Raw genomic sequence first — 27,189 nt, 5'->3', positions numbered from 1 at the left:
TTGGGGGTCTCGCTATGTTGCCCAGACTGGTCTCAAGCTCCTGGCCTGAAGCAGTCCTCCTGCCTTGGTCTGCCAAAGTGCTGGGATTACAGGCATGAGCCACTGCACCTGGCCTTAATATAGGCTTCTTTTTTTTTTTTTTTTTTTTTTTTTTTTTACAGTATCTGCCATTAAAACTATATTATCAGTTTTAATGTCTCTATAATTTTCCATTATGTGGATATATCAATTATGCATATATGTAATCACTCCTTTCATCATTTGGTTTCAGGTTTTTGCCATAGCAAATGATGCCACACCTGGACATTCTCACTGTCATTGTGAACTTGTACTAGTACTTCTCTAGTACTAGTTAGTACTAGCTAGGTTATTGCAAGTGGAATTGCTGGGTTCAGTATGTTTTCAAATATTTACTCTTCTAGAAAATTGTCTTCTATAAGACTACTTTCATTTGCATATAATTACTAGTTGATTATACTAGGATTATTGATTTTGTTAATATTTTGTTTTTACATTTTCTAATTTCAAGGTATATTAGGCTTTAGCATTGCTGTAAAGGAATACCTGAGACTGGGTAATTTATAAAGAAAAGAGGTTTAATTGGCTCATGGTTCTGCGGGCTGTACAGAAAGTGTTGCGCTGGCATCTGCTTCTGGTGAGGGCCTCAGGGAGCTTAGAATCACGGCAGAAAGCAAAGCCAGCATATCACATGACAAGAGTGGGAGCAAGGGGTGGGGAGTGGGGGCAGGCACACACTTTTAGACAACCAGATCTCAAGTGAACTCAGAGCAAGAATTCATTCACCCCAAGGGCATTGGCATTAAGCCATTCATGAGGGATCCATCCACCCCGGTGATTCAAACACCTCCCACCAGGCCCCATCTCCAATGTTTCAACATGAGATTTGGATGGGACAAACATATAAACCATATTACTAATGTCTTTTAATTTTCTAATATTGCAAAGAAAATTGGGAAGAAACCATACTTATGTTTGGATTAGGATCTCTTCTCTTTTCTTTCTTTTCTTTTCTCTTCTTTTCTTTCCCCTCCCCTCCCCTGCCCTCCCCTCCCTTTTCTTTTCTTGACAGTGTCTTGCTCTGTTGCCCAGGCTGAAGTGCAGTGGTGTGACCTTGACTCACTGCAACCTCCGTCTCTCAGGCTTAGGTGATCCTCCTGCCTCAGCCTCCCGAGTAGCTGGGACTGCAGGTGTGCACCACCATGCCTGCCTAATTTTGTATTTTTAGTAGACACAGGGTTCCACCACTTGGCCAGGCTGAGCTCAAGTGATCCTCCCCCTCAGCCTCCCATAGTGCTAGGATTACAGGTGTGAGCCACCGTGCCTAGCCGGATTAGGATGTTTTCTAGTGAAATAATGAAGCCACACTCAAGAAGGACTCAGGACAAGCTGTCAGTGTACCAATCAACTTAACTTTCCTTTTCTTGATTTTTGAAAGACGTATACCGCAAAAAAATAAATAAATAAATAAAATGCCAAACTTAATTCCTATCTACTGGTTTCAGAGACTAAAACTTGATAGTTTTTACTCTATGCTTAACTACTTAAAATACCTTGCAATTTCCTTCTTTAGTAATTTTGATCGTGCCATTTTCCTTTTAAAAGGCTTGCCTTCTGTATCCTCGACCTTATCTTACTGAAATTCTGCCAGTCTTTCAAGATCCATTCAAAAATTTCCACATCAATGTAGTTTATACTCTTTTCCAGTCTTAGAAATCTTATACAGATTCCAAAGCATTGTAACATTTTGGAGATCCCCGGGAACTACAGACTCAGTATCTGTCTGGCTGCTTCCTCTCTGTTCCTCTGTCCTTATGTTACTGCTTCTTGCTACCATGTCATGTCCATCCAGGCGGATCTCACCATCTCTTTGTACACCATGTTTATTTCTTTCCCTGTGCCTTAAGGCTTAACTTTTAGGCCTCTCATCTTCTTAAGCTAGATCAAGCCCTCTTTCATTTTGAATTATTAAAAAGATTATACCATTTTCATGGAGGTGGCAATAAATAATGTTCTTCATGGTTTTTGTTCTGCACGGCACCTCTCCTTAGAACAGTAGTCTTGTGGAATGGCTTCCCATGCATTTTGATGGGTAGTTACTCTGTTCTAATACAGTTTTACTCTGATCCTGTTAGCTATTCCTTAACCTTTGGTGAAAGCTAGTGGAATCAACAGTACTTCCTCTTTCTGAGCACAGTGATAAGCCTGGTGTGATCACATGATCAAGATGAGAAAAGTTGGAAGATTTAGCTTTTTTCTTTCTGGTGGCAAAGATGGGAAGATGTGAATCTGAAGTTGCCAACTGTTGTGTATGTGCCTTATGGAGGAAGATGGACAGGCGGAGAAGAGCAAAGAGTATGTGTGTGCTAACGTTTTGGCAAGTTTAAATTCCTTAGTAGTTCTTTAAAGTTGTGTTGACTCTTAAGCCTTTTCTAGGATTGATTATTCCACTGTTGTTCTGATTCTGGAGATAATGCATGTGTTATTTTAATAATGCCTCTTTTGGCATTTTAGAGTTCTGCCTTAATACAACATCAGTATAAGATTGTATTCATTCATCTGTTGAACACCATGTTAGTAAGCACCGTGTTCTATAATAGTTATAGAAATGAGGGTAGGGTAGGGTTTTTCTTTTCCTACCAGGGAAAGAACCCAGAAAGCAACCCAGCTCTGTAGGGGAAATGGGGATACAGGTTGTTATTAGAGTCAGATGAGAAACATTTCTAGAGATGACCTCATTGATCTGGGCTCTGAGGCTGAAGCAACAGTTGCAAAGCAGGTGTGGTATATGTCAACTATATTTGTCTTTGACATGTGGACTCATTAATTCCTTTCACAGTCTGGGTTTTATTTCGATGTTTTTGTGTATTGTGTTAATTTGCTGGTAAGTGGTAGGTGTTCAACAATTACTAGTATGGGTTAGAAAAGGATATTTGTTTCCTTGGAATTTCTGGGCACAGAAATGTGACTTTCTTTTTTACTGAAATGATGAAAACATGATTGGAGTAAGGATGGGTTGAAATAGGGCATAGTTAAAATGGGCTGTGTAGCAAGGTGGGCTAGATAATACTACAGGAAAAAACATCTCCTAGATATTAGTAGTTATAATCTAACCACTAAAAAAGTTGTCTGTCCAGGTCAGCGGTAAGCTCTGCTCCATGTCTGCACATTCAGATATTCAGATACCTTGATGTATTGTCAAGTAAGAGAATATGGTGAACTGTACTCTTGAATCTCCAAAACTTCCCCCAGCAGTGATTCACTTCTGTTCACATTCCCTTGGCTGAAGCAAGTCACGTGGCAGTACGTGCTTCCAAGTGGTTGGACAAGTACCATCCTACCTTGCATCTGGAAAAAGGAAAAACAGAATATTCTTGAGATGTAGCTGTCATAGGATGTTTATATGTTATTTTGCATTCTTAGTTGCATCTCTATGATAGTTTGTTTCCCTAAAGCCTACTTAGTGAAACTTAGCCACTGGTCCTGTGTGTTTTCTTCATTTGTCTGTTTAACCAGTGTGAGTGCCTTCGTTTTATATTCTTTAATTCTTTTTTCTTTCCTGTCTCTTTTTTTGTCCTCTCATTTGTTCAGTCAGAAGCAAGTTCAAACTGCTTCTTGTTTGGGAGGAGGAGAATGTTATGGGGAGACATGATGTGATGCAAAAATAATGCCTCTTATGACTGAATTTGAGCCACTTTTTCAAAGTATTTATACTAGAATTGGTTGGGCACAGTGTCTCATGCCTGTAATCTCAGTACTTTGAGAGGCTGAAGCAGGCAGATCATTTGAGCCCAGGAGTTCAAGACCAGCCTGGGCAAAATGGCAAAACCCTGTCTCTACTAAAAATACAGTAAATTAGCCAGGTGTGGTAAGTGTCTGTAGTCCCAGCTACTTGGGAGGGTGAAGTGGGAGGATCACCTGAGCTCAGGAAGTTGAGGCTGCCGTAAGCCAAGATAAGCCAAGATTACACCACTGCACTCCAGCCTGGACTAGAGACCCTGTCTCAAAAAATAAATGAATGAATGAATGAAATTAAGTATACTAGAATTGGCTGGGTAATTTGTAACTTGCTCTTTTCAGTAATAGTAAATCTTACTGCTCTAATTAGGCAGCCTGGAGTTCTGGCTGTGGAGACATGTGTGCCTGCTGCATTGGTCATGCTGAAACTAGCCTGTCCCATCAGGCCTTGGGATCAGGAGGCAAGATAATATGGTGCTGTATTCAACAATGGCATGGTTGTCTTGGTCTAAGGAGAAGCAGAGGCTACTTTTCTGTAGTTGGAAGTTAGAAACATTTGATTCTTAATAGTACCCGTGTTAAATTTTTTGTGGGGCCTACAAAGTAATAGCTTACATATTTTGTATTAGTAATTTCCTTTGCACTATGCTTTATTTTAATCAAGTTTGGAATTGAGTCAAAGTCGCATCATAAGCATACTGGAAAACCTAAAAGAAATTGTCAGCTGCCATAGATTGTCTCATATCCCTCACTGAGGATTTGCTTTCATTCTTCTGATATTCCAAACCACTTTTAAAAAGCTTTCCCAGTCATGGAATGCCTTCTTAAAAGGGTTCAGTGTCACTTAAAAATATATATACAAATGGTTCTTATACTAACTGCAAGCTTTTTTATCACATTTGGAAGGCTGTTTTCTTGTAATACAGAGAGCAAAAGAAAGCAGAGGGCTCATTTTTAGAAGATTAATAGCGGTGTTTTCCTCCCTTTTTCTCATATACTATCTCTAAAGTCTTCAGACATTTATTTTGGCTGGGCACAGTGGCTCATACCTGTAATCCCACAACTTGGGAAGCTGAGGCAGGAGGATCATTTGAGGTCAGAAGTTCGAGACCAGCCTGGCCAACATAGTGAAATCCCATCTTTACTAAAAATATAAAAATTAGCCAGGCATGGTGGCAGGCACCTGTAGTCCTAGCTACTCAGGTGGCTGAGGCAGGAGAATCTCTTGAACCCAAGAGGCAGAGGTTGCAGTGAGCTGAGATCATGCCACTACACTTCAGCCTGGGTGACACAGTGAGACTCTGTCTCAAAAAAAAAAAAAGAAAAAGAAAAAAAACCTTCCTTATCTGACCATAGCCTATACTTAAAAAAAAAAAAAAAAAAAAAAAAACTCTATGTGTGTGTATATATATATATATATATACTTTTTTTATTTCAGTAGCTTTCAGGGTACAAGTAGTTTTTGGTTACATGAATGAATTGCATAGTGGTGAACATCCTTTCATCCATATTTTCTGATGTATCTCCATGTTCAGGGCAATTTATATCATTTGCCAGTTACTGTATGGATTTTAAAATTTCCTGCCTCTGCCTTTGCCTGTATTCTGCTTTTGACTGGAAAGCTTTTTTTCCTCAGCTTTTCATCCTTCAGGGCCAGGTTTAAATGGTGTGGCCTATAAAGCTTATTCTCCTGCTAAAGGTATTCGTTGGAAACATCTATAAAGAGTACCTGGTAGATTACTTTGTTTTATGAGACTGACATCTTTGAGGACAGGGACTAGACTATTTGTTACCTATATTTATATGCCCCGTTGTGACTTGCATAATGTATTTGTTGGTGGCAAACCTAACATCTTTTGAAATGAGTAGCTTAGTACAGTGGTTCTCAACTCTATCAGAGGCAGTGCTCCCTGTCTATAATGTATATCATATAAATATCTTTATTATGCTCTTTTAATATCTTCAAATAAATGAAGAAATAAAATACCTGCCTACACACAGTTTAGAAATGTTGATATATGTCTTAGCATTTTACAAAGATAAACAAAAGGAAAATAGTTGATAACAAAAATAACATCTCAATAGGTAAATGCTTGGACACAGTGACACAAAATTACAATGCATCTGTATTTGGAGTCACTGAATGTGACAGCTACAACAATGGACTTAAATGCCATAAGCAGCATTTTCATCATAGGCACTAAAAACGGTGCCTGACTCTTGGTAAAGCTGCCAAAAAAATAGTATAATCGCTTGTTGTTGCATTCCTGGAAAATTTAATATGTAAGAACTGTGCAAAACAAATCTGAGAAATTGCAAGCACGTTTTTCACCTGTGTCACTGCCACATTGTCAGGGCTTTTCATAAGGTTTTCGTATATTACCAAGACTGTTTGAAATATATGGGGCATGGGACAGTTCTTCGTTGGGTCTTTTTGTTCTGTATGTTGCCCATCTTCACCTCTAATCCACACCTGCTAAATGGGAATAGCACCGCTGCTTCCCAGTGTGTGTTTCCAGAATGCTTCCTAGGGGCAGTATTTTTGCTGTTTAGAAATACTGCTTTACTCTAAATTGTAGAATCATTTGGGCTAGTGTTTGACTGTAACTGAAGATAGGAACATTGATCAGATGAATCAAGTTTCTTTTTGTAATAGAAATAGAAAAACAGTGCGTTTTACAGGGAACATTAGTGAGTTATTTATTTAAAGTGGTTTAAAGTGAACTTTCCACCATTAATTATTGAAAATCAATGGCTCTTTTAAAACATGGATTTTCCAGCATTTGAAATAAAATATCTAATTTTTGGAAGACAAGACTATAATGTTATAATTGTGTATTTAAAGTAGAAAAGCATAAAAATGTGTCTGTATACACATATACACAAATTTAGAGTTGTAATTAAACCCACGATCCATTTATATTTGGTAATATATGCATGTATATTATGTAATACGTGCATATATTACCAAATATAAGTGGTAATATGTGCCTGTATATTATATATATGCATATCATATAAGCTGTGAATATGTCAAATATCATATAAGCTATGAATATGTCTAGCATAAAAATTACATTCAGGCAGTTTAATACCTATAATAGGAATTAACTAGCTACTTGTAACTAGCCACTTTCCTCATTTTTCCTAACATTAAGACAGCATTTTGCTCTTTTTCTTTCTTTCTTTTTTTTTTTTTTTAATAGAGGATCTCACTCTATTGCCCAGGCTGGAGTGCAGTGGTGCAACCATAGCTCACTGCAGCTTTGACCTGCCAGGCTCAAGTGATCTTCCCCACCCCAGCCTTCCAAGTAGCTAGGAATGCAGGTGTGTACCACTACACCCTGCTAATTTTTGTATTTTTTGTGGAGACAGGGTTTCACCATGTTGCCCAGGCTGGTCTGTTTGAACTCCTGAGCTCAAGCAATCCACCTGCTTTCAACTTTCCAAAGTGCTGGGATTACAGGCATGAGCCACCACACCTGGCCCAATATTGTGCTCTTGATACAAAGTTTAGGTCTCTTTTAGATCTCCTCTGGACTAGAGATGGTTTTTAATTCTGTGGACTACTGTAAAGGATTTGACTAAATAGCAGTACAAATGTAGGTGGAAGGGTACAGTCAATACTATGTGCCTAAAAGTTAACACTCAGAGGCGTTTGAGGCTTCACGATGATCTTGAAAGTACATAACCCAGAGTTGATTATAGTCTGTTCTGTTGCAATGTTGGTTTCTTTAATGTGAATTGGCCCATACAGACTTGGTAAATAGAGAAATGATGTCAATATAACGTGGAAGTAGTGTTGGTTCATAAGCAGTTTTTCCCACAGTGTTAATATATAAACTGAAAATGGGGAAAGACCTTTCAATTAAAGAGGAAGGTTTGGTAATATTTGAAGACATTACACCAAAAAAAAAAAAGTTGAAAATCTGGCAGAAATAATTTAGTGAAAGAAATAGCTATTCCAGTGGTTTCTAAAACCACCATACTTTGTACTGTCAAAAGCAGTCTCAGCAAGTTCAAAACCATTTACTCTTTTGTTTCTAAAGAAAGAAGATAACAAATAGGAAAGTCTACCCAAGAATAATTATATTTTTAATTTTTTGAAGCTTTTTAAAAAATGCCTTTAAAAAGTTACACTTAAAAGGAGAAAATACAAAAATAAGTCTCAAGTGGATTTATTGGTGCAAGTTTTATTGGGAGATTTAATTTTTTATTAAAATTGATGTGATTTTGCTGGGATGCTCATTACAAAATAACATAGGTTTGTGTGCTCTGGGCCCTATCTTATTTTTAACATATCAGCCTGGTTATTTTTAGGGGTAATTTTGCAGAGACATGAGTTTTTTTTTTCAGGAATACCCATATGTTGTTATAGAAGCTCCTGAACGCATGCGTGCACGGTGCACACACACACACACAGACACACACACTCTCTCTCTCTTTCACCCAAATCTTTGGGCTATAATTTACTAAATGGCCTCATTCTAGTGCTATTTAAAAGAGTTTGTCATGCATTTTACTATACTGTTCTACAAATTTTATTTATAGTGGATATAAATTTTACTAGGTTTTAAAAAGATTATGCTTTTTAATAAAAACTAAAGTTAAGCATTAAGGCTTGCTAAATTAGAGAGGTGGTAAAATGAGCTAAAAGGAGGCGTCCAAGGCTCCTTTACCTCTGAACACTGCGATGTTCTAATTGGCTATTCCAGATTGGACATCCTTATTTGCAGCATTTTTGAGCATTAATAATTTATAAGTGGACATAATAAAATAGAGCTCCATTTTGGGAGGCCCCATATTGTCACTTCATGGTACCATCTGGTTGTCTATTCCTTGTTAGCCAGGGTTGAAAACTATAGCGCATGGGCTGAATCTGGCTCACTGCCTGTTTTTGTAAATAAAATTTTGATTGAAGTATAGCCACCATGCTCGTTTGTTTGAGAATTTTCTGTACCTGTTTTTTTGACATACAGTATTGCCCAGGAAGCTGAAAATATTTACTCTCCTTTATGGAAAATGTATTAAGTCCCATGGGCTAAACAGATAGGCAGAAGGGGCAGTTAAGTATCAATATTTTATATTTTTAAGATATATTTTTAAAACAGTCCTTAGAATATCACACTTTAAAATACTTTTAGGTAAGATCAGTGTGGGCATTGTTGATTTTTTTTTTCTTTCTTTCTTTCTTTTTTTGTTGAGATGGAGTCTTGCCCTGTTGCCCAGGCTGGAGTACAGTGACACGATCGCGGCTCACTGCAACCTCTGCCTCCTGGGTTCAAGCAATTCTTCTGCCTCAGCCTCCCAAGTAGCTGAGACTACAGGTGTGCGCCACCATGCCCGGCTCATTTTTGTAGTTTTCATTAGAGACGGGGTTTCACCATCTTGGCCAGGCTGGTCTTGAACTCCTGACCTCATGATACATCTGCCTCTGTCTCCCAAAGTGCTGGGATTACAGGCATGAGCCACCGTGCCCTGCTGGGCATTGTTGAATTTAAGCCAGTTTTGTGAGCCTTGGTTTTCTAAATGATTTGGATACTGTTTACTTTTTTGTGGTATAATATAGAGAGTTTACCTGCTAAGTTCTTAAGTTCATTGAAGGTGTTAGTAAGGGCATGAGAAATAACACAGGAGTAGAATTAGGTGGATCTAACGTAAGCTGTGTAAAAGTCAACAGAACAATTTATTTGAGTTAAAAAAAGGAGGGCTGCTGCCCCAGCCCTCACCTTTAGTTTCATACGGGCCAGTTTCTGATGACAAATGGAATGAATCATAATTTTTAATTGTTTTGGGCATTCATTTTTCACAAAGTTGTCTAGCTTTGAATGTATGTAGTTTTCTTTCAAAATGAGTTGTTTAATTATCAAGGAATGCAACAAGCTATATTTTAAATTTTAAAATGAAATAAAGTAGAAAACGTGATTTAATTAAAACATCAGTCTGCAACAATCTTTAAGAAAATAAGAATGTAGAGGACCTAAATGACATAATTTATATTTCCTGTAGCTGTTAAATTCCATACCCCAAAAACAGAACGTTACACCTCTTTTTTAGAATAACTATGGAATGATTTGAAAAATAGTCTCATTTCTGAAGAAAAAAGAGTTGAACTCTGAGATCTGTTAGTAGAAATATAACAAAAACAAAAGCAACTCTTAGAAATTAAATCTCTAATAAGAAACTCATTGGTGAAAGCAAAATTTTAGTCTGCAATGGGAGAATATCTAGGAAAAATTAAAATTAAATCACAGTATATACAAGGCAGGAAAATCACATGATCCTGGGAGGCAGAGGTTGCAGTGAGCCGAGATAGTGTCGCTGCACTCCAGCCTGGGTCATAGAGCAAAACCCTGTCTGAAACACCAAAAAATAAAAAATAACAACAACAACAAAAACACAATGTATAAAAAATCTTACAAGATTCAGCTTAGCTACAACTTTAGAAAATATGCTTCTTGAAGTATATGTGTCCTTTCATTACTAAAAGTGAAGACTAATAACACTTGAAAGGCTCACCTAGAGTTTTGTTTTTTTTTTTTTTTAAAGAAATTCATCTATTCTAATAAGTCTTTAGAAAATATTATTACTTTCAGATTAGAACCTTAAAAATAAAAATGATATGAGGGATCCAGGAACTATTTCCTTTCTTAAGAAGCTAATTTCTTATCTTCTTTTAAGACTCTTCATGAATTCTGGAAAGATGGAAGAAGAAGTGATACAGAAAAGAGAAACCTTAGGTCCTCTTTTGGAACAGATGGTTGTACTTGTATGATATCTTAAGAAATTTATGGCATCCTTACAGATTGAGTTAGAATTATTTTGTGAGATTTTCAGTGACTCATTTGTAAGTTCTTTTGAGATGGTGTTTGGAATAAAAGCCTTAAACTTTTTTTTTAACAAGTAAATTTGGTATCAATGAAACTTTTTTCTAAATTTTCATTAGCATATGCTCTTATGTGGAAGGTGGATATCAGCTATGAATTACATAAATTGCATTTGTTAACATTAATATCTCACCCGAATGGCAGCAGTTTTCTGGATATCTGTTAACGTATGTTTGTTTTTTATTGCTAATGTAAATCTCATGTAACCGTTCCACAAGGTCTAAAAAATAATCTAACTGAAAACAGTTTTTTCATGTTCCTCAAACTTGCTTTTAGAACAGTGCTGGCATAAGGATTTGATTTATTGTAAATATGATGCACCATATCAATCATGGAATTATTTGAATGTTTTTTGGAACTTTTGTGGTAAATTCCATATTTCTCCAGGACTTTTTTGTGTTCTTTCTGTTGACAAGTACTTTAAAGTTTTAGCAAGTATCACTATATTGATTTCATGTAGGTTTATTTATTGTTTAGTGCTTGAAATGATTTTCTGTGTAAAATCAGTTTGAGAATTGGTTCGTCTGTCTCTGCATTTGCTGTGTTTACCTGAATTTTAACGTACAAATTGGAAATCAGTATCAGTGTGGGAATCATCAATTGTCTTTTCCGTAAACCTTTAAAGCCATTACAGGCACATTATGTATTAAAAGTAGTGTTTAGATCTAAAGTCTAAATTTGCTTTTTGTTCAAATGTAGCATATTTGAATATCTGCACTAAAATTGCTGAAAAATGTGTTACTGCTTAAGCAACCATAACAATGCTGTGCAGTTATGACTACTGGTGATAATAAACTCTTTGGTATTGCGGGGGGTGGTGGTTCTAAGAGGCAATTTCTTTTTGCCAGATTTAGTAGGATAATAATTAAAATTTATAAATATTTGGAAAAAGGGTAGGGTCAACAATGAATTGTGGGAAGCTTTAAGAAATATATAAAAATATTTCACTTTCAGGATTGTATTTGCATCTCAGTTTCCTGATAGATTTCTGTTTTGATTTTCTGCTGACAGGTCACATTTAGGGCAGGCAAAACATAAGGGATATAGCCCTCCTGAGAGTAGAAAATCTAATTCTAAGGCACCCAAAGTGCAGTCTAATACTACTTCTGAACTGTCAAGGGGACACCTTTCTAAAAGGTAAATCTTCATGTTGCTTATACATTTTCAAGGCAGAATTATTTGCATTCAAATCATTGCGTAATGTTAAAACTTGAGGTTATTCCAAAACGTTATGATACATATTTTCATTATTCTCTAAGTAACTTTTAGGATTGACAGTTTATCACCTTTGCAGTGATTAGTGCAGTATACCCTAGACAATGAGTTTGTCAATGATTAAATGATATTTTTGTTTGGAGAGCTGTAAGATTCCCCCTTTGCTTAACAAATGATTATGGCCATTTTTTATTTCTTTTTATTTTTTAATCTTTTTTTTAGTTTTTATTGTCAGAGCCATAGTTTAGGTTTAGGTCAGTGATTCTTAAGATCTAATTGGTAAGAGACTTTGGAAGGCAATGTTAACTGTGAAGATTTGATAGTACTACAGTATAAAAATCTCTAACCTTCATTTTGAAAGTGCGTATGTTAATGCTTATTTCTTCTAAGCTTTGACAAAGCCGTTGTGCTTGTGAATACGGCATCAATACTCTGGCTTCCTCTGGTTCTGAACAATTAAGTGTTGTTTTTCTTGTAATCTTAATTCTTGTTTTAGGATTAGGAGTGTTAGTGTCAGTAATCTTTGGGCTAAAGAACACCCGTATCTTTTAATCAGGTATTTTACTATCCAAAGTCAAATCTGCTTTTGTTTTGTTCTTTTATTTCGTTTTACAGATTTGAACCTTCTGAAAACCTATATTTAATACTGGACTTAGTAGGAACATATTCGTACTTTATTTTTTGAGAGCATTATATATGACAGTTGTAATTATGACAGGCTGATATTAACTGTTTTCTTATCTAACCTCTTAGAAGCTGCAGTTCATCATCTGCTGTGATAGTTCCACAACCAGAGGATCCAGACAGAGCCAATACTTCAGAAAGACAAAAAACGGGGCAGGTGCCTAAGAAAGACAATTCTCGAGGAGTGAAGCGCAGTGCTAGTCCAGACTACAACAGGACCAATTCTCCTAGCTCTGCAAAAAAACCAAAAGCACTTCAGCATACTGAATCTCCCTCAGAAACAAATAAGCCACATAGTAAGTCAAAGAAGAGACATTTAGACCAGGAGCAACAACTGAAATCTGCACAATCACCATCAACAAGCAAGGCTCATACCAGAAAGAGTGGGGCCACTGGCGGTTCACGGAGTCAGAAAAGAAAAAGGACAGAGAGTTCTTGTGTAAAGAGTGGCTCCGGGTCTGAATCAACTGGTGCAGAAGAGAGATCTGCAAAACCTACCAAGCTGGCTTCAAAATCAGCCACCTCAGCCAAAGCTGGGTGTAGCACCATCACTGATTCTTCTTCTGCTGCCTCTACTTCCTCCTCGTCTTCTGCTGTAGCCTCGGCCTCCTCCACTGTACCACCAGGTGCCAGAGTGAAACAAGGAAAAGATCAGAACAAGGCCAGGCGTTCCCGTTCAGCATCCAGTCCCAGCCCCAGAAGAAGCAGCAGGGAAAAGGAACAGAGTAAAACTGGTGGCTCTTCAAAATTTGATTGGGCTGCTCGTTTCAGCCCTAAAGTTAGCCTTCCTAAAACAAAACTGTCTCTTCCAGGGTCTTCTAAGTCAGAGACATCAAAACCTGGACCTTCTGGATTACAGGCCAAATTAGCAAGTAAGTTTACAAAAGGGTCTTTTTCTTTAACTAAAGTTTCTCTTGGTTTGTCAAAAGCAATTATGCTTTAAAATTAAGGGATTTTTTCCCCCAGTCTTAGATAATCTTAGATGTATTACTGTCTGTATAATTAAGTACATAACAGCATGTAGTAGCTGCTACTACATTTAGTTTTGTTGAGATAGGTAAGGAATACTGCCTTCCTATTATTACGAAACCATCACATTTTAGTGTCTGTGACTTTATTGGTCCTCGCGGCATCTCCTACTTCACTGATTTCCTAATATCAGGATGGGACATAAAGTTGGATTTTCTTCTATACCACATACAAAATTATCATTTAGTTAAGAGTTCTTTTTAGTTACGAGTTGCCATGATCGAGATCAAATATATATATGTTTTTTTAGATGGAGTCTCACTCTGTTGCCTAGGCTGGAGTGCAGTGGCGCAGTCTCAGCTCACTGCAACCTCCGCCTCCTGGTCTTAAGCAATCCTCCTGCCTTGGCCTCCAGAGTAACTGGGATTACAAGTGTGTACACCATGCCTGGGTAATTTTTGTGTTTTTAGTAGAGATGGGGTTTCACTATGTTGGCCACGTTGGTCTCAAACTTTTGACCTCAAGTGATCTGCTCACCTCGGCCTCCCAAAGTGTTGGGATTACAGGTGTGAGCTACCACGCCTGGCCAAATATTTTTTTTTATATGAGATATTCTTGATGTGTAGATACAATGAATTAAGTTATTACTATAAATATACCTCAATATAAATTAAACCTTATTCATATGTAATATCTCACGGTCTTCAAGGAGTTTTGTCTAAAGATGAATACTACTTATGTTTCACTACTCTTATATACATTACTCTGTGTCCTAAGTGAATGAGAAAGAATATTGCTCTCTAAAAGTTTACAGTGGAGTAGAAAGAATTTGTGTTTGGAGAATACATTCAAGCAAAGAAACAGAAAGTAGATGGAAGAAACATAGCGTTATGTGCATTCCTTCATGAGTCAGTTTTGGAGATATCTAGGAACTCTTCTCCCTCTCTCTTTACCAAAAGACTTCTTCAGGGAACCATCTGCTCATCTGGGGAATGCTAGTGTCTTTCTTTTCTTTCCTTCCTTCCTTCTTTTTTTTTTTGAGACAGAGTCTCACTCTGTCGCCCAGGATGGAGTAGTGGTGCGAGTGGTATGATCTTGGCTCACTGCAACCTCCACCTCCTGGGTTCAAGCAATTCTCCTGTCTCAGCCTCCTGAGTAGCTGGGATTACAAGTGTACGCCACCACACCCAGCTAATTTTTATATTTTTAGTAGAGGGAGTTTTACCATGTTGGTCAGGCTGGTCTTGAACTCCATGTTGGTCAGGCTGGTCTTGAACCCCACAAGTGATCCACCTGTCCCAGCCTCCCAAAGTGTTGGAATTATAAGTGTGAGCCACTGTGCCCAGGCTTCTTTCCTTGTTTCTATTTCAGAAACCTATAAAGGACAAATAGGATAATAAAGCACTTATCTCTACAATTTTTAAAAGCATTTTAATTCTATAATACCTAATTAGGAAGCTTGCTTTTAAGCATCTTTTCTTCTCTGATGGATTTTAGATCTACATTTGGGTAGGGCTATAATGTTTTCTTGGTTTAAAAAGATTGTATATAGTGTCTACTAGCATTCTTGTCAAAGTATAGCTCATATTGAATCAGCCTAACTTAAAATTGAATCAGAACTATTAGCTCTGTTTAATTTAACACTGCAGTCTAAAACTACTTTTGGTTGATACACGTATTACCTGAAATGACAATACTATTAATAGTAGGTACTATATAAAAAATTTTATGTTTAACCTGTATGATAGGTTATTGTGAAGTAACATGTTTTACTTTTAGATTGAACTTTGTTCTGTTTTGGTATTTTAAATATGCAGAACATCTGTATAAAATATTTTAAGTTTAAAGGATTAAGATAGGCTAGATCAGTATCTTGAAGTGAGAAGGAAAAGTCCAAGTTAAAAGGACAACCAACTATTTGTCCTTCCAAGGCTTTATTGATAATTGGAGTTATATATGTCAGCTTTTATACTGCCTTTCCTCCCTGTGTTTTGTGTCTGTCAGTCCTGCTATGTAATAGTCACAGCCAGTGAGCCAGGTTGAGTTTACAGCAAGCTGCTTAGGATTCACTTCCCCTTCTGCCTTCCAGTCTGCCTCACTTGAAGAACTCATCTCTTATATGTAGGAGGGTTCTAGGGCCAGGCAATAGCAGATTGTACTTGAGCATCATGGCCTTGGTCCTTTGTAGAGATCAGCTTTCTTTTCTTTATATAGTCTGTTAACTTGATTTTTAAAAGAAAACCCAACTCTACCAGTGGCTAATCAGTGGGGTTTCCTTGGTGTTTCAATCAGGAAACATCAAGAGTTTTGGCAGTGTCATTATGCTGCTGGTTTGATAAAACCAATCCAGATAATTCCATTAAGCCTGCTCAGCACATAGTCACAAACTAATTTAGTATTTTAAAACTCATTTCACCATTATTTCATTCACTTTCACAGTATCTGTGTTCTATTGTCACTATTAAATCACTTTTCCATTTTCACTGCCACTATCCCAGTTCTGATTTCTCATCGTAGCCTAAGCTGTTGAAACAAGAGAATGGAACCAGCATTTGTGTAGCATAAAATAAGTGCCAGGTATTTTACATATGCAGTTACATTTTCTTTTTAAAAAAATGGTGCTTTAGGATACATTTTTTTTTTTTTCTCTGAGACAGAGTCTTGCTCTATTACCCAGGCTGGAGTGCAGTGGCGCAGTTGGCTCACTGCAACCTCTGCCTCCCAGGTTCAGGTGATTCTCGTGCCTCAGCCTCCCGAGTAGCTGGGATTACAGGCGCATGCCATCATGCTTGGCTAATTTTTGTATTTTTAGTAGAGACAGGGTTTCGCCATATTGACCAGGCTGGTCTCGAACTCCCGACTTCACGTGATCTGCCCACCTCAGCCTTCCAGAGTGCTGGGATTACAGGCCTGAGCCACCATGCCCAGCCTAGGATAGTTATCAAGAAAATGTATTCCAAGGAGATGAAATAACTTCTCTGAGTAATATACCTCATACTTGGCAGAGTTAGGATTTGAAGATGGGGGTAGTACGTGTGACCTTGAATGAAGCATTTTCTTTTCTTTTTTTTTAAACCCATGTTAGTTTCTGTGTTTTACTGTTGTAACATAATTGGGCCATTTTGAGATACTAAGACTCTAGAGGAAATGAAATGTTATTTGGTCCTTCATTGATAGTATTGATTAAATTTAGAGATGAATACTATGTGGACCCAAGGATTCATACCATATCATTCACTATATATTTGCTGTTTTTCAAATAAATGAAAACATTTCAAAACAAAGTAGCATATATTTACTGTGCTTTTAAGTGCCTGACAGTTGTTCTGAATACCTTACGTGAGTCATCTTATTTGTTCCTCATTGGTCTTGTGTAGCAAGTTGTTGTTTTTTGTTTTTGTTTGTTTTAAGATGGAGTCTTCCTGTGTTGCACAGGCTGGAATGCAGTGGCAGGATCTCAGCTTACTGCAGTCTCTGCCTGCTGGGTTCAAGTGATTCTCCTATCTCAGCCTCCCAAGTAACTGGGATTATAGGCACGCGCCACCACACCTGGCTAATTTTTTGTGATTTTAGTATGGAGACGGGGTTTCACCATGTTGGCCAGGCTGGTCTTGAATGCCTGACCTCAACTGATCCACCCCCCGGTGGCCTCCCAGAATGCTGAGATTACAGGCATAAGCCACTGTGCCTAGCGTTTGTGTGGCAAGTATTTTTATTCCCAGTTTACAGGTTAGGAACCTTTGGATCATTAGTCAAGTTACCTGTCTAAGGTCACAGAACTAAGAAGTGACAAAGCCGAGTTAAACCCCAGGCCATTTGATCCCAGAAATTGGCCTTGAGGACAGAATGCATAGGGGTGAACAGATAGGGCAAGCTCAGTCTGGTAGGTTTCTTGAAGTCAAAACAAGGCATTGTGCATTTTAGGCATGATTAAATGTGTCATTTCAGAAAATAGTTTGCAATAGAATTAATTGGCAGGTAATGTTTCTTAAGGATATAGGGGCAAAATGTGGTATTTTATGATTGTCTCTGGGTTTCAGGTAATGATATTTTGAGTGGAGCCAAAAATGTCGGATTCAAATCTTAGTTCTGCCATTTTTTCAGTTGGTAACTGTGGGGAATGTTTGTAACTTTTTCTCTGTAAAATGGGCATAATACCTATTTGAGGAATAAATGAAAACATTAGAAGACTTAGCATAGTGCTTAGTACACAGGAGGCATCACAAAATTTAGGGTGTACAACTGAAAGTGAATATCTTAAGGCAGAAAACATATTCAAAGCAGCATTTTCAGAATGGGGGATCAGTAAGTCCTGGCCATTGGTCAATTTTAAGGTAGCCATTAGATTTGGAACACCAGATTTAAAGTTTTTTTATTTCCTAAAAATCAAATACTACATGTTGTCATTTGTAAGTTGGAACTAAATAATGTATACACGTGGACATAGAGTATGGAGTAATAATCATTGGAGACTGGGAAGGAGATGAAGGATGATAAATTACCTCATGGCTGTAATATACATTATTTGGATGATGGCTAATACCGAAAGCCCAGACTTTGCCACTAAGCAATATATCCATATAACAAAACTGCACTTGTACCCCTTAAATTAACACAAGAAAGTCAAAACTAGGAATATATATACAAATAAAATCGCATAATTTTATATGTAAAGAAACATGTAACCTATATAAATGGATACATCAACATAAATGAAAACAAAAATGTCAATATTGATACATGTACATTGCTTTAAAAAATATTGTTATCTCCTCATAGTTTGGCGAGGTTGGGCAAATCATTCAGCTGTAGTTATGATACCAACCCTATTCCTAATCTTATTTGCAAAATAATAAGATTCCTCCTTGTGAAGCGTGAAGCATAAATGAAAGATTTTCAAAGTTGTTTTCACATATGAAGTGCCATAGACTGCAGCAACATATTGTAATGCACCATGTAATGTTGAATTAAGAGTTATGGTCATGTATCTATGTATGTATTTTATTTATTTATTTTTTTGGAGTTGGAGTCTTATTCTTGTCGCCCAGTCTGGAGTGCAGTGGTGTGATCTCTGCTCCCTGCATCCTCCCCCTCCTGGGTTCAAGTGATTCTCGTGTCTCAGCCTCCCAAGTAGCTGGGATTCACAGGTGCCACCACACCTGGCTAATTTTTGTATTTTTAGTAGAGATGGGGTTTTGCCATGTTGGCCAGGCTGGTCTTGAACTCCTGACCTCAGGTGATCTACCCGCCTCGCCCAGCCGGGTCATGTATTTAAAGGGCTTTTGTATGCATCAGGGTTTTTTGTTTTAAGGTTAATCCAGAGGCCAGAATTAGATTCAGTGGGTGGATGGAAGTTGAGAGATGGGCTTCTGATTAATACAAATCTTAGTAGAATAAAAATCTAAAAATTATATTAAAAATAGAGTAGGCCATTGTGAGAAATTTCACATTGGGTAGGTTATTTTATTTTATTTTGGATATCCTTTGTTTTCTTCCAGTTTTTAAGAATTGAACCTATTTGAATGTGATGTGTTTCATTAGGTAAAGAGTTATTCTATGACATAATTGGTCAGTAGGAGAGCTTCATAGTAAAGGAAATGTTTTAAAAATTGTAGGAACAACAGTATTTTTAAGATGCTTTGTGAAAAACCATTGCCCATGTTCAAGTATTATTCAAGGAGATTCTAGATAAGCAGGAATATATTGAAAGCTGTGGGAAGACTTGCAGTAGTAACTTCTTAACCCAATAATTTGCAAATTAATTTGACCAGCTATTATATGGGAACCAGTAGTGGTTCATGGAATACACTCAGGAAATGATATAATACATTTAGTGAGGAAGCTTAAACAGGAAGACCTTGTTATTGTGCTGCTTAGTCAATTGTTGATAGGCCAATGAACAAGTTCCCGGCGAGGCACTAGGGCTGGCAGAAGATCTAGTGAAACCGCTACTTTAGTGATAGACTTCCTGAAGCATTGCTGCTTGCCAGCTGTATCTCATCAAAACAGCTCTGAGACAAAGGTCATTCTGTGTTACTTGGTAAAAGTCTCCTGAGTACCCCAGAAAGAAAAGTGTTATGTAACAATTTTTAATGTACATTAGGAAGTTATAGCTGTCTCTGTTGTTTAGCCTAAGTAAGTAGACATTTTTGCAAATTTTATACAGCATAAATATAAAACCAGTAGGGTAATGTAATGATATAGATGGCTTAAAAAATCTTTTTTTAATATACTTTAAATAATTTTATAATAGTTTGGCTTCAAAATATATTTTGCTAATCCACCTTCTTATAAAAGCTAATTAAAAAAAATTTCTGCAATAATTTCAAAGTGAGTAGATGATGATGGTATAGAATTCTAAGAAACAATTGGTGATCAAAATCTGAGTAATTGTGGAACCTGTTTATAGAAAAACTTAAGTTATATTTCCAGGCTGATGTTCTATTGAAGATCTACTTTACTCTCTATTATTTAAAGTGGACATCATGTGCACGTTATTAGTAACATAGCAGTGGTTAACAGCTTACTTTTGTCTTGAGTTTCATATTCTCCTGGTGACTTTGCATATAGCCTGTGGTTTTTATCAGACCTAGACAAGAACCAGGCAAAAGCCAAATTCTAGAAAGGAGATTCTGATTAGATTAGGAAGACATAGTGCTTTGCGCCCCTAGCACAGAGGGAGGAAATAAGTATGAGTTGAGGCGGAGAGATGAATTTAAGTTAGATACATGGTTTTGTGTCCAGAATTGGTGGGTTCTTGGTCTTACTGACTTCAAGAATGAAGCCGCGGACCCTCGCGGTGAGTGTTACAGCTCTTAAGGTGGCGCGTCTGGAGTTTGTTCCTTCTGATGTTCGGATGTGTTTGGAGTTTCTTCCTTCTGGTGGGTTCGTGGTCTCGCTGGCTCAGGAGTGAAGCTGCACACCTTCGCGGTGAGTGTTACAGCTCTTAAGGCAGCACATCTGGAGTTGTTCGTTCCTCCCGGTGGGCTCGTGGGCTCGCTGGCTTCAGGAATGAAGCTGCAGATCTTTGCGGTGAGTGTTACAGCTCATAAAAGCAGTGTGGACCCAAAGAGTGAGCAGTAGCAAGATTTATTGCAAAGAGCGAAAAAACAAAGCTTCCACAGTGTGGAAGGGGACCCGAGCGGGTTGCCACTGCTGGCTCGGGCAGCCTGCTTTTATTCTCTTATCTGGCCCCACCCACATCCTGCTGATTGATAGAGCCCAGTGGTCTGTTTTGACAGGGCGCTGATTGGTGCGTTTACAATCCCTGAGCTAGACACAAAGGTTCTCCAGGTCCCCACCAGATTAGCTAGATACAGAGTGTCCACACAAAGGTTCTCCAAGGCCCCACCAGAGTAGCTAGATACAGAGTGTCGATTGGTGCATTCACAAACCCTGAGCTAGACACAGGGTGCTGATTGGTGTGTTTACAAACCTTGAGCTAGATACAGAGTGCCAGTTGGTGTATTTACAATCCCCGAGCTAGACATAAAGGTTCTCCAAGGCCCCACCAGAGTAGTTAGATACAGAGTGTCGACTGGTGCATTCACAAACCCTGAGCTAGACACAGGGTGCTGATTGGTGCGTTTACAATCCCTGAGCTGGACACAAAGGTTCTCCATGTCCCCACCAGATTAGCTAGATACAGAGTGTCCACACAGAGGTACTCCAAGGCCCCACCAGAGTAGCTAGATACAGAGTGTCGATTGGTGCATTCACAAACCCTGAGCTAGACACAGTGTGCTGATTGGTGTGTTTACAAACCTTGAGCTAGATACAGAGTGCCAGTTGGTGTATTTACAATCCCTGAGCTAGACATAAAGGTTCTCCACATCCCCACCAGACTCAGGAGCCTAGCTGGCTTCACCCAGTGGATCCCGCACCGGAGCTGCAGGTGGAGCTGCCTGCCAGTCCCGCGCCATGCGCTCGCACTCCTCAGCCCTTGGGTGATCGATGGGACTGGGCGCAGTGGAGCAGGGGGCGGCGCTCATCGGGGAGGCTCGGGCTGCACAGGAGCCCAAGGAGGCGGGGGAAGGCTCAGGCATGTTGGGCTGCAGTCCCGAGGCCTGCCCCGCGGGAAGGCAGCTAAGGCCCAGCGAGAAATCGAGCGCAGCGCCGGTGGGCTGGCACTGCTGGGGGACCCAGTACACCCTCCGCAGCCGCTGGCCCGGGTGCTAAGCCCCTCATTGCCCGGGGCCGGCAGGGCCAGCTGGCTGCTCTGAGTGTGGGGCCCGCCAAGCCCATGCCCACCTGGAACTCCAGCTGGCCCTCAAGCGCCGGGTGCAGCCCCGGTTCCCACTCGCGCCTCTCCCTCCACACCTCCCTGCAAGCTGAGGGAGTGGGCTCTGGCCTTGGCCAGCCCAGAAAGGGGCTCCCACAGTGCAGCGGTGGGCTGAAGGGCTCCTCAAGTGCCGCCAAAGTCGGAGCCCAGGCAGAGGAGGCGCCGAGAGCGAGCGAGGGCTGTGAGGACTGCCAGCACGCTGTCACCTCTCAGTTTCACCAACTTGCATCTTTCAGGATCATCTTTACTTGTGTGAAAAAGGTAGATTATCTGTGAGCCCTGTGAAGAGTTGGGCAGGGAGCTTAAAAGGAAACGGGTTGAGTGTCAGTTTTTTAAATTACAAGGCAGCTATTAAAGTAATTTAGCAACTTAAAAGTTTAGAAGTTCCCATATGTGACCGCTTTGAAAAATTACTAACAAATAATCCTAGTGTTTTTGAGGCTTTAAAAAAACTTTAGACAGAAGTGGCCAAATTTAAAAAAGAGATCATTTAATTGTAAATACAGCATTGACTTCTTGTTAACAAGGCTTTGCTTTGTATTACATTGTTTGGAAATTATAAATGACCATATATATTTTTTTGTATACAAGGTCAAAATAAGGATTAAATTAGCCAAATTATGTTTTACTCAACTTACATTAGTAATTGCCCTTTATATTCTTACGTGTATTCTGGAATGGTTTTGACACTTCTGATTCTGATATATGTTTGTTAAAAATAATCCAGAAAGTACCAAAATATACAAAGAAGAAAAATACAAAATCACTTTTAATTTCATTAACCAAGGGCTACCTCTTTTTTTTTTTCTTTTTTTTTTTTTGGTGTGTATCATGCCAAAAATTTTCACTTTATATTTATCAACACTTAAGTGCAGTGTAAAGTGAAAGAGTTATATAAGATCTTTTTTTTCTTCTTCTTCAAGAAGATAATCATAGCTTACTGCAGCCTTCATCTCAAAAGATTCAGTGTTCCCACCTCAGCACCCCGGGTAGCTGGGACCACAGGCACATGCCACCATACCCAGCTAATTTTTTTAGAAAGATTTTTTTTGTAGAGATGAGGTCTCACTATGTTGCCTAGGCTCATCTCAAACTCCTGGACTCAAGTGATCCTCCTATCTAGGCCTCCCAAAGTGCTTGGATTATAGGCATGAGCCACTATGCCTGGCCAGATCTATTATTTTTTTTTTTTAAAGCAGTCTTTCTGCCACTTTGCCCTTTTCTATAGCTGATTATTTTGATGTTTCAGTGTCTAGATTATGTGCTTTTATATGTCCCTTTGTTGGTTCTTCTTCCCCACCCCCAAGTGTTTGATCCCTGTTGTGTTCCCCTTATGGAAAATGAAGATTTTGCATTCTAACCTTACCCCACCCCATTCACCTACCAAACACATACTGTTACATACTTCCTGTCTTCCCAGTGATGATCAGCATGTAGGGTTTATTGTATCATGAACATCTAAATGTTATTTATACTGAGCCATGTAGGAACATTTCCTTTCTCACACAAATTTGCTTATCCTGAATTTTAAATTCCTTTTTGTTGTTGTTTTCCTTACTTTCCCATGAACTTACTCAAACTCCACATTCCTTACTAATTGTCACACTCTTTTCTCAAGCTGTCTGCATGCATTTGTTTCATCTTCTTGAAGAAATGAGGCCTCTGGATGGTTGTTCATTATGCCTGGTTATACTGCTTCAGCCTTGGGATTTTCTTCAGTCTTCTTAGTTTCCCTTTTTCTAGATTTTGTGTCATCTTTCTTGGTTTCTTGTTTTGGTGGAATATTTCTTCTTGATTCTAAGGAAAAGTATTTATGAGATTTTAATAATTTACAATTTATTTTTTCAAAATTTAGATGTCTGAAAATGTTATACCACCCTGATACTTATTTGCCAGATTGGTGAATATAGAGTTCTGGGTTGGGAATTACTTTCCTTCAGAATTTTCAAGAATTATATAGTGTATTCTGTCTTTCAATACTGGCACCATTCCTAGTTCCGATTTATTCCTTGATAGGGTGACCAACTGGTTTTGCTTTCTCTGGATCTGGGGCATTCTGAAGACTCAGGACTTACAGCTCTAAAACCAGGATAGTCCTAGGCATACTGGGACTGTTGGTCACCGTGTACTTGTTTCTTTTCTCTTTCTTGATTTTCTTTTGAGTGCTTGTCCTCTTAAATGGTCTTGATCTTACTGTTTGACATTGCTTTCCTTTTTCGTTCTATTTCTGGTAGATTTCTACTTCATCTTCCAACTTTTCTCTTGAAATGCTTTTTTTTCCGCATGTTTGCCATGTTTTATTTCCAAGAGGTGATTTTGTTTTCATTTCCTTGTTTATAGAATCCTGTGTTTGGTTTATGGTTGCATTTCTTTTTTGGTGACATTAATGGTGAGTTTTCTTTGCCTGTGTAATCTCAAGTATTTGTGTGTGTGTTGGGGCGGGGGGGGGGCCTGCATTTTGGATTGGTTTTGTCTTACATGTTAGGAACTTTCCTCATATTCTGGTAATTCTGGTAATTCCTGGTTGTCTTCTCATACTCAAGTGTAACTCGAGACCAAAAGTCTAATTTGTAAGCTCTGAGTACATAAGGGAGGTTTGACCGAGATTCATTGTTTAGTGATCTGGTTGGGTCATTTTGTTGTGAACTTCCTCTTATCATTATTTTTAGATCTTTTTTCTTTAGCTGGTAAAATTCCACAGAGATTATTTCAAACTTCTGCCTCAAGGTGAAGCCCTAAGTGCCTGAGTTCTGGGGCCCAAGTGGGAGAAGAGGCCACAGACGGAGGCAGGATAATGTATATTGTCAGACAGTATGTCTGTACTCGATTCCCTTCTCTCCCTCTTATTTTTGGTGTAGTGAACCTATTTGTACTGTGTACTTTAGTCAGGAATTTCTATATTCTATACTTCCTGAAGAATAAAGGTCTTGTTTTTTGCTGGAACCAGGAGAGGATTGGTTACCCAGCTGTACAAGTGTGGGAGAGGATCTGAGGATCTGATGCCTTGTAAACAGCCTATCAGCCAATCTTCAGTTTTAATCCCAACACTGCCCTAGAGGTATCTGGCATCATCAGATCCTGAGCCTTTTTTGGTTTCTCTGGTGTCAGTTTAATTGGTAATCTCAGCTTTCTACTTTCAGCTTTCTGGACTTCCCAGTGCGTTTAGCCCTGGCATTTCTGGTTTTCATCTCCTAAAATTGTATTGTAATGATAGTGTCTTCCATTCTTCTCATCCTTGTAGATTTATGTCTCAGATTGTTTTAATGCTATATTAGTGGCATTTCATGTGGAGACAAGTGAGTGCACATGTGTTAAATCTTCTGTCTTTACCCAGAAGGGAGACACTTCGCTAGGCATATGCAAAAGTATGATCTTGCTGTACATGACAGTAGGCATTACTTTTTGAGTGCCTGTTATGTGCCAGGCTCTGAAATAGACATTTGATGTCCGTTAAATTTCATCTTCAGAATGACAGAGCAAGGTAATAGTTGTGGAGAAACAAAAGTGCATTATTTGTCTAAACACTTTGTAATAGACTGGTTTCCTTCCAAATAACTATAAATTACATCATTCGTAATGGCTAGATATGGATGTACCCTAATTAAGTATAGCTTTGTAATTTACACCACTCTTTCCTTGTTAAGTCACTGGTTATATTCTTTTTAGGTATTGACATATATTTTGAAACTGCACTTAGAAATATATGAATTTAATTCCCACCAGCTGTGTAGAAGTGCCAACGCACATCCTCATTAAATAATAACTGTTTTCTTGCAACTTTAATTACCATACTGTTTTATTTAACTATTCCCTATTATTGGGCATCTAGCTCCTTTCTAGTTTCTCTTTATTATAAATACTGCTTAGATGAATACCTTCGGACATTTCCAATATTTGTAATTCATATTGACAAATCAGTGCATGAAATGGCTGTGCATTGACTAGGAAATAAAAATTTGCTTTAAAAATTGCATTTGGGATTTAGCTCATTATCTGCAAAATCTGTCTTATTATTACTGAGTTATTTTAAAATAAAAGTCTGTGATTCCTTTTTATAACCTCATAGATTACTTTTCATTTTTTTTGAATTTATTTTTACCAAAGTAACCATTAATATAGTTACACAGGCATACCTTGGAGATGTTAATGCATTCAGTTCCCAGCCACCACAATAAAATTAAAATGGCAGTAAAGTGAGTTCCATGAATTTTTTTGTTTCCCAGTGCACATAAAAGTTGTACTTACACTATACTGTAATCTAGTAAGCATGCAATAAATAGCATTGTGTCTAAAAAAACAATGTACATGGCTTAGTTAAAAATATTTTATTGCTAAAAATTGCTGATGATCGTCTGAGCCTTAGCGAGTCATAATCTTTTTGCTGGTGGATGATCTTGCCTTAGTGTTGATAGACGCTGACTGATCAGGGTGGTGGTTGCTGAAGGTTGGTGTGATTGTGGCAGTTTCAAAACGATAAAGTTTGCAGCGTTGATTGACTTTTGCTTCCACGAAAGATTTCAGTATAGCATGCAATGCTGTTTGATAGCGTTTTATCTATAGTAGAACTTCTTTGAGAATTGGAGTCAATTTTTTCCAACCCTGCTGCTGCTGCTTTATCACTAAGTTTATGTATATTTTAAATCCTTTCTTATCATTTCAGTGATGTCCACAGCATCTTTCCATGAATAAATTCCATCTCAAGACAAAAACTACCCCCCACCTTTTTTTTTTTTTTTGAAAAAAAGAGACAGGGTCTCGATCTGTCACCCAGGCTGGAACGCAGTGGTGTGATCATAGCTCACTGCTTAAGTAATCCTCCTTCCTCAGCTTTCTGAGCAGCTGGGACTACAGGCTTGTGTCACCGCACCCAGCTAATTTTTTTTTTCTTCGTAATTTTTTGTAGAAACTATGTTGCCCAGGCTGGTCTCAAACTCCTGGCCTCCAGGAATCCTCCTGCCTCTGCATTCTGAACTGCTGGGCTTACAGATGTGAGCCACTACACCCGGCCAGGCATTTGTGTTTTAAAGATCATCATAGTCATCCCCTGATATGCCTATAAATGTAAATGACTTGTAGCAATTTTTTTGATATCTACCCTTAAGATATTGATTTGTATACTATATTCTTTTAAAATATAAAGAGGTTTTATTTCTTTTGTTTTGGAGAGTTTTAACTAGTTTTTGACATTTGGATGAATTCTTATGTGTTCCGCCCCCCCCCCAAAGTCTGGGTCAGTAACCATTTTCTGCAAATGGCCGTATAGTAAATATTTTAGGCCTTGCTGACCACATACGATCTTTGCCACATATTCTTCATTTATTATGACTCTCTGGAATGTATAAACCATTCATAGCTTGAGAGGCTCAGTTTGCCAGTCAAATTTGTTCCACAGGCTGC

At 38.3% G+C, this 27,189-nt stretch overlaps 1 protein-coding gene across 50 annotated transcripts in view; it reads left to right on the top strand.

The window, feature by feature from the left end:
- The window catches only part of TRIP12 (thyroid hormone receptor interactor 12), a 156,494-nt gene that overhangs the window by 50,926 nt on the left and 78,379 nt on the right, over positions 1–27,189 (top strand). For 22 of the 50 annotated variants that reach the window (XM_063648037.1, XM_063648036.1, XM_063648041.1 and 19 more), the window contains 2 exons: positions 11,655–11,780; positions 12,612–13,414. In XM_063648037.1, coding sequence (XP_063504107.1) covers positions 11,655–11,780; positions 12,612–13,414 — 929 coding nt within the window. The remainder of the gene's footprint in view (positions 1–11,654; positions 11,781–12,611; positions 13,415–27,189) is intronic. The other 28 variants (XM_063648048.1, XM_063648047.1, XM_054477702.2 and 25 more) reach the window with 3 other exon arrangements.

The sequence above is a fragment of the Pongo pygmaeus genome, chromosome 11, assembly GCF_028885625.2.
Source record: "Pongo pygmaeus isolate AG05252 chromosome 11, NHGRI_mPonPyg2-v2.0_pri, whole genome shotgun sequence".
NCBI classification, from domain to species: domain Eukaryota; kingdom Metazoa; phylum Chordata; class Mammalia; order Primates; family Hominidae; genus Pongo; species Pongo pygmaeus.
Note: the sequence above shows the minus strand (reverse complement) of the source record. Positions and strands in the feature narration are given on the sequence as shown.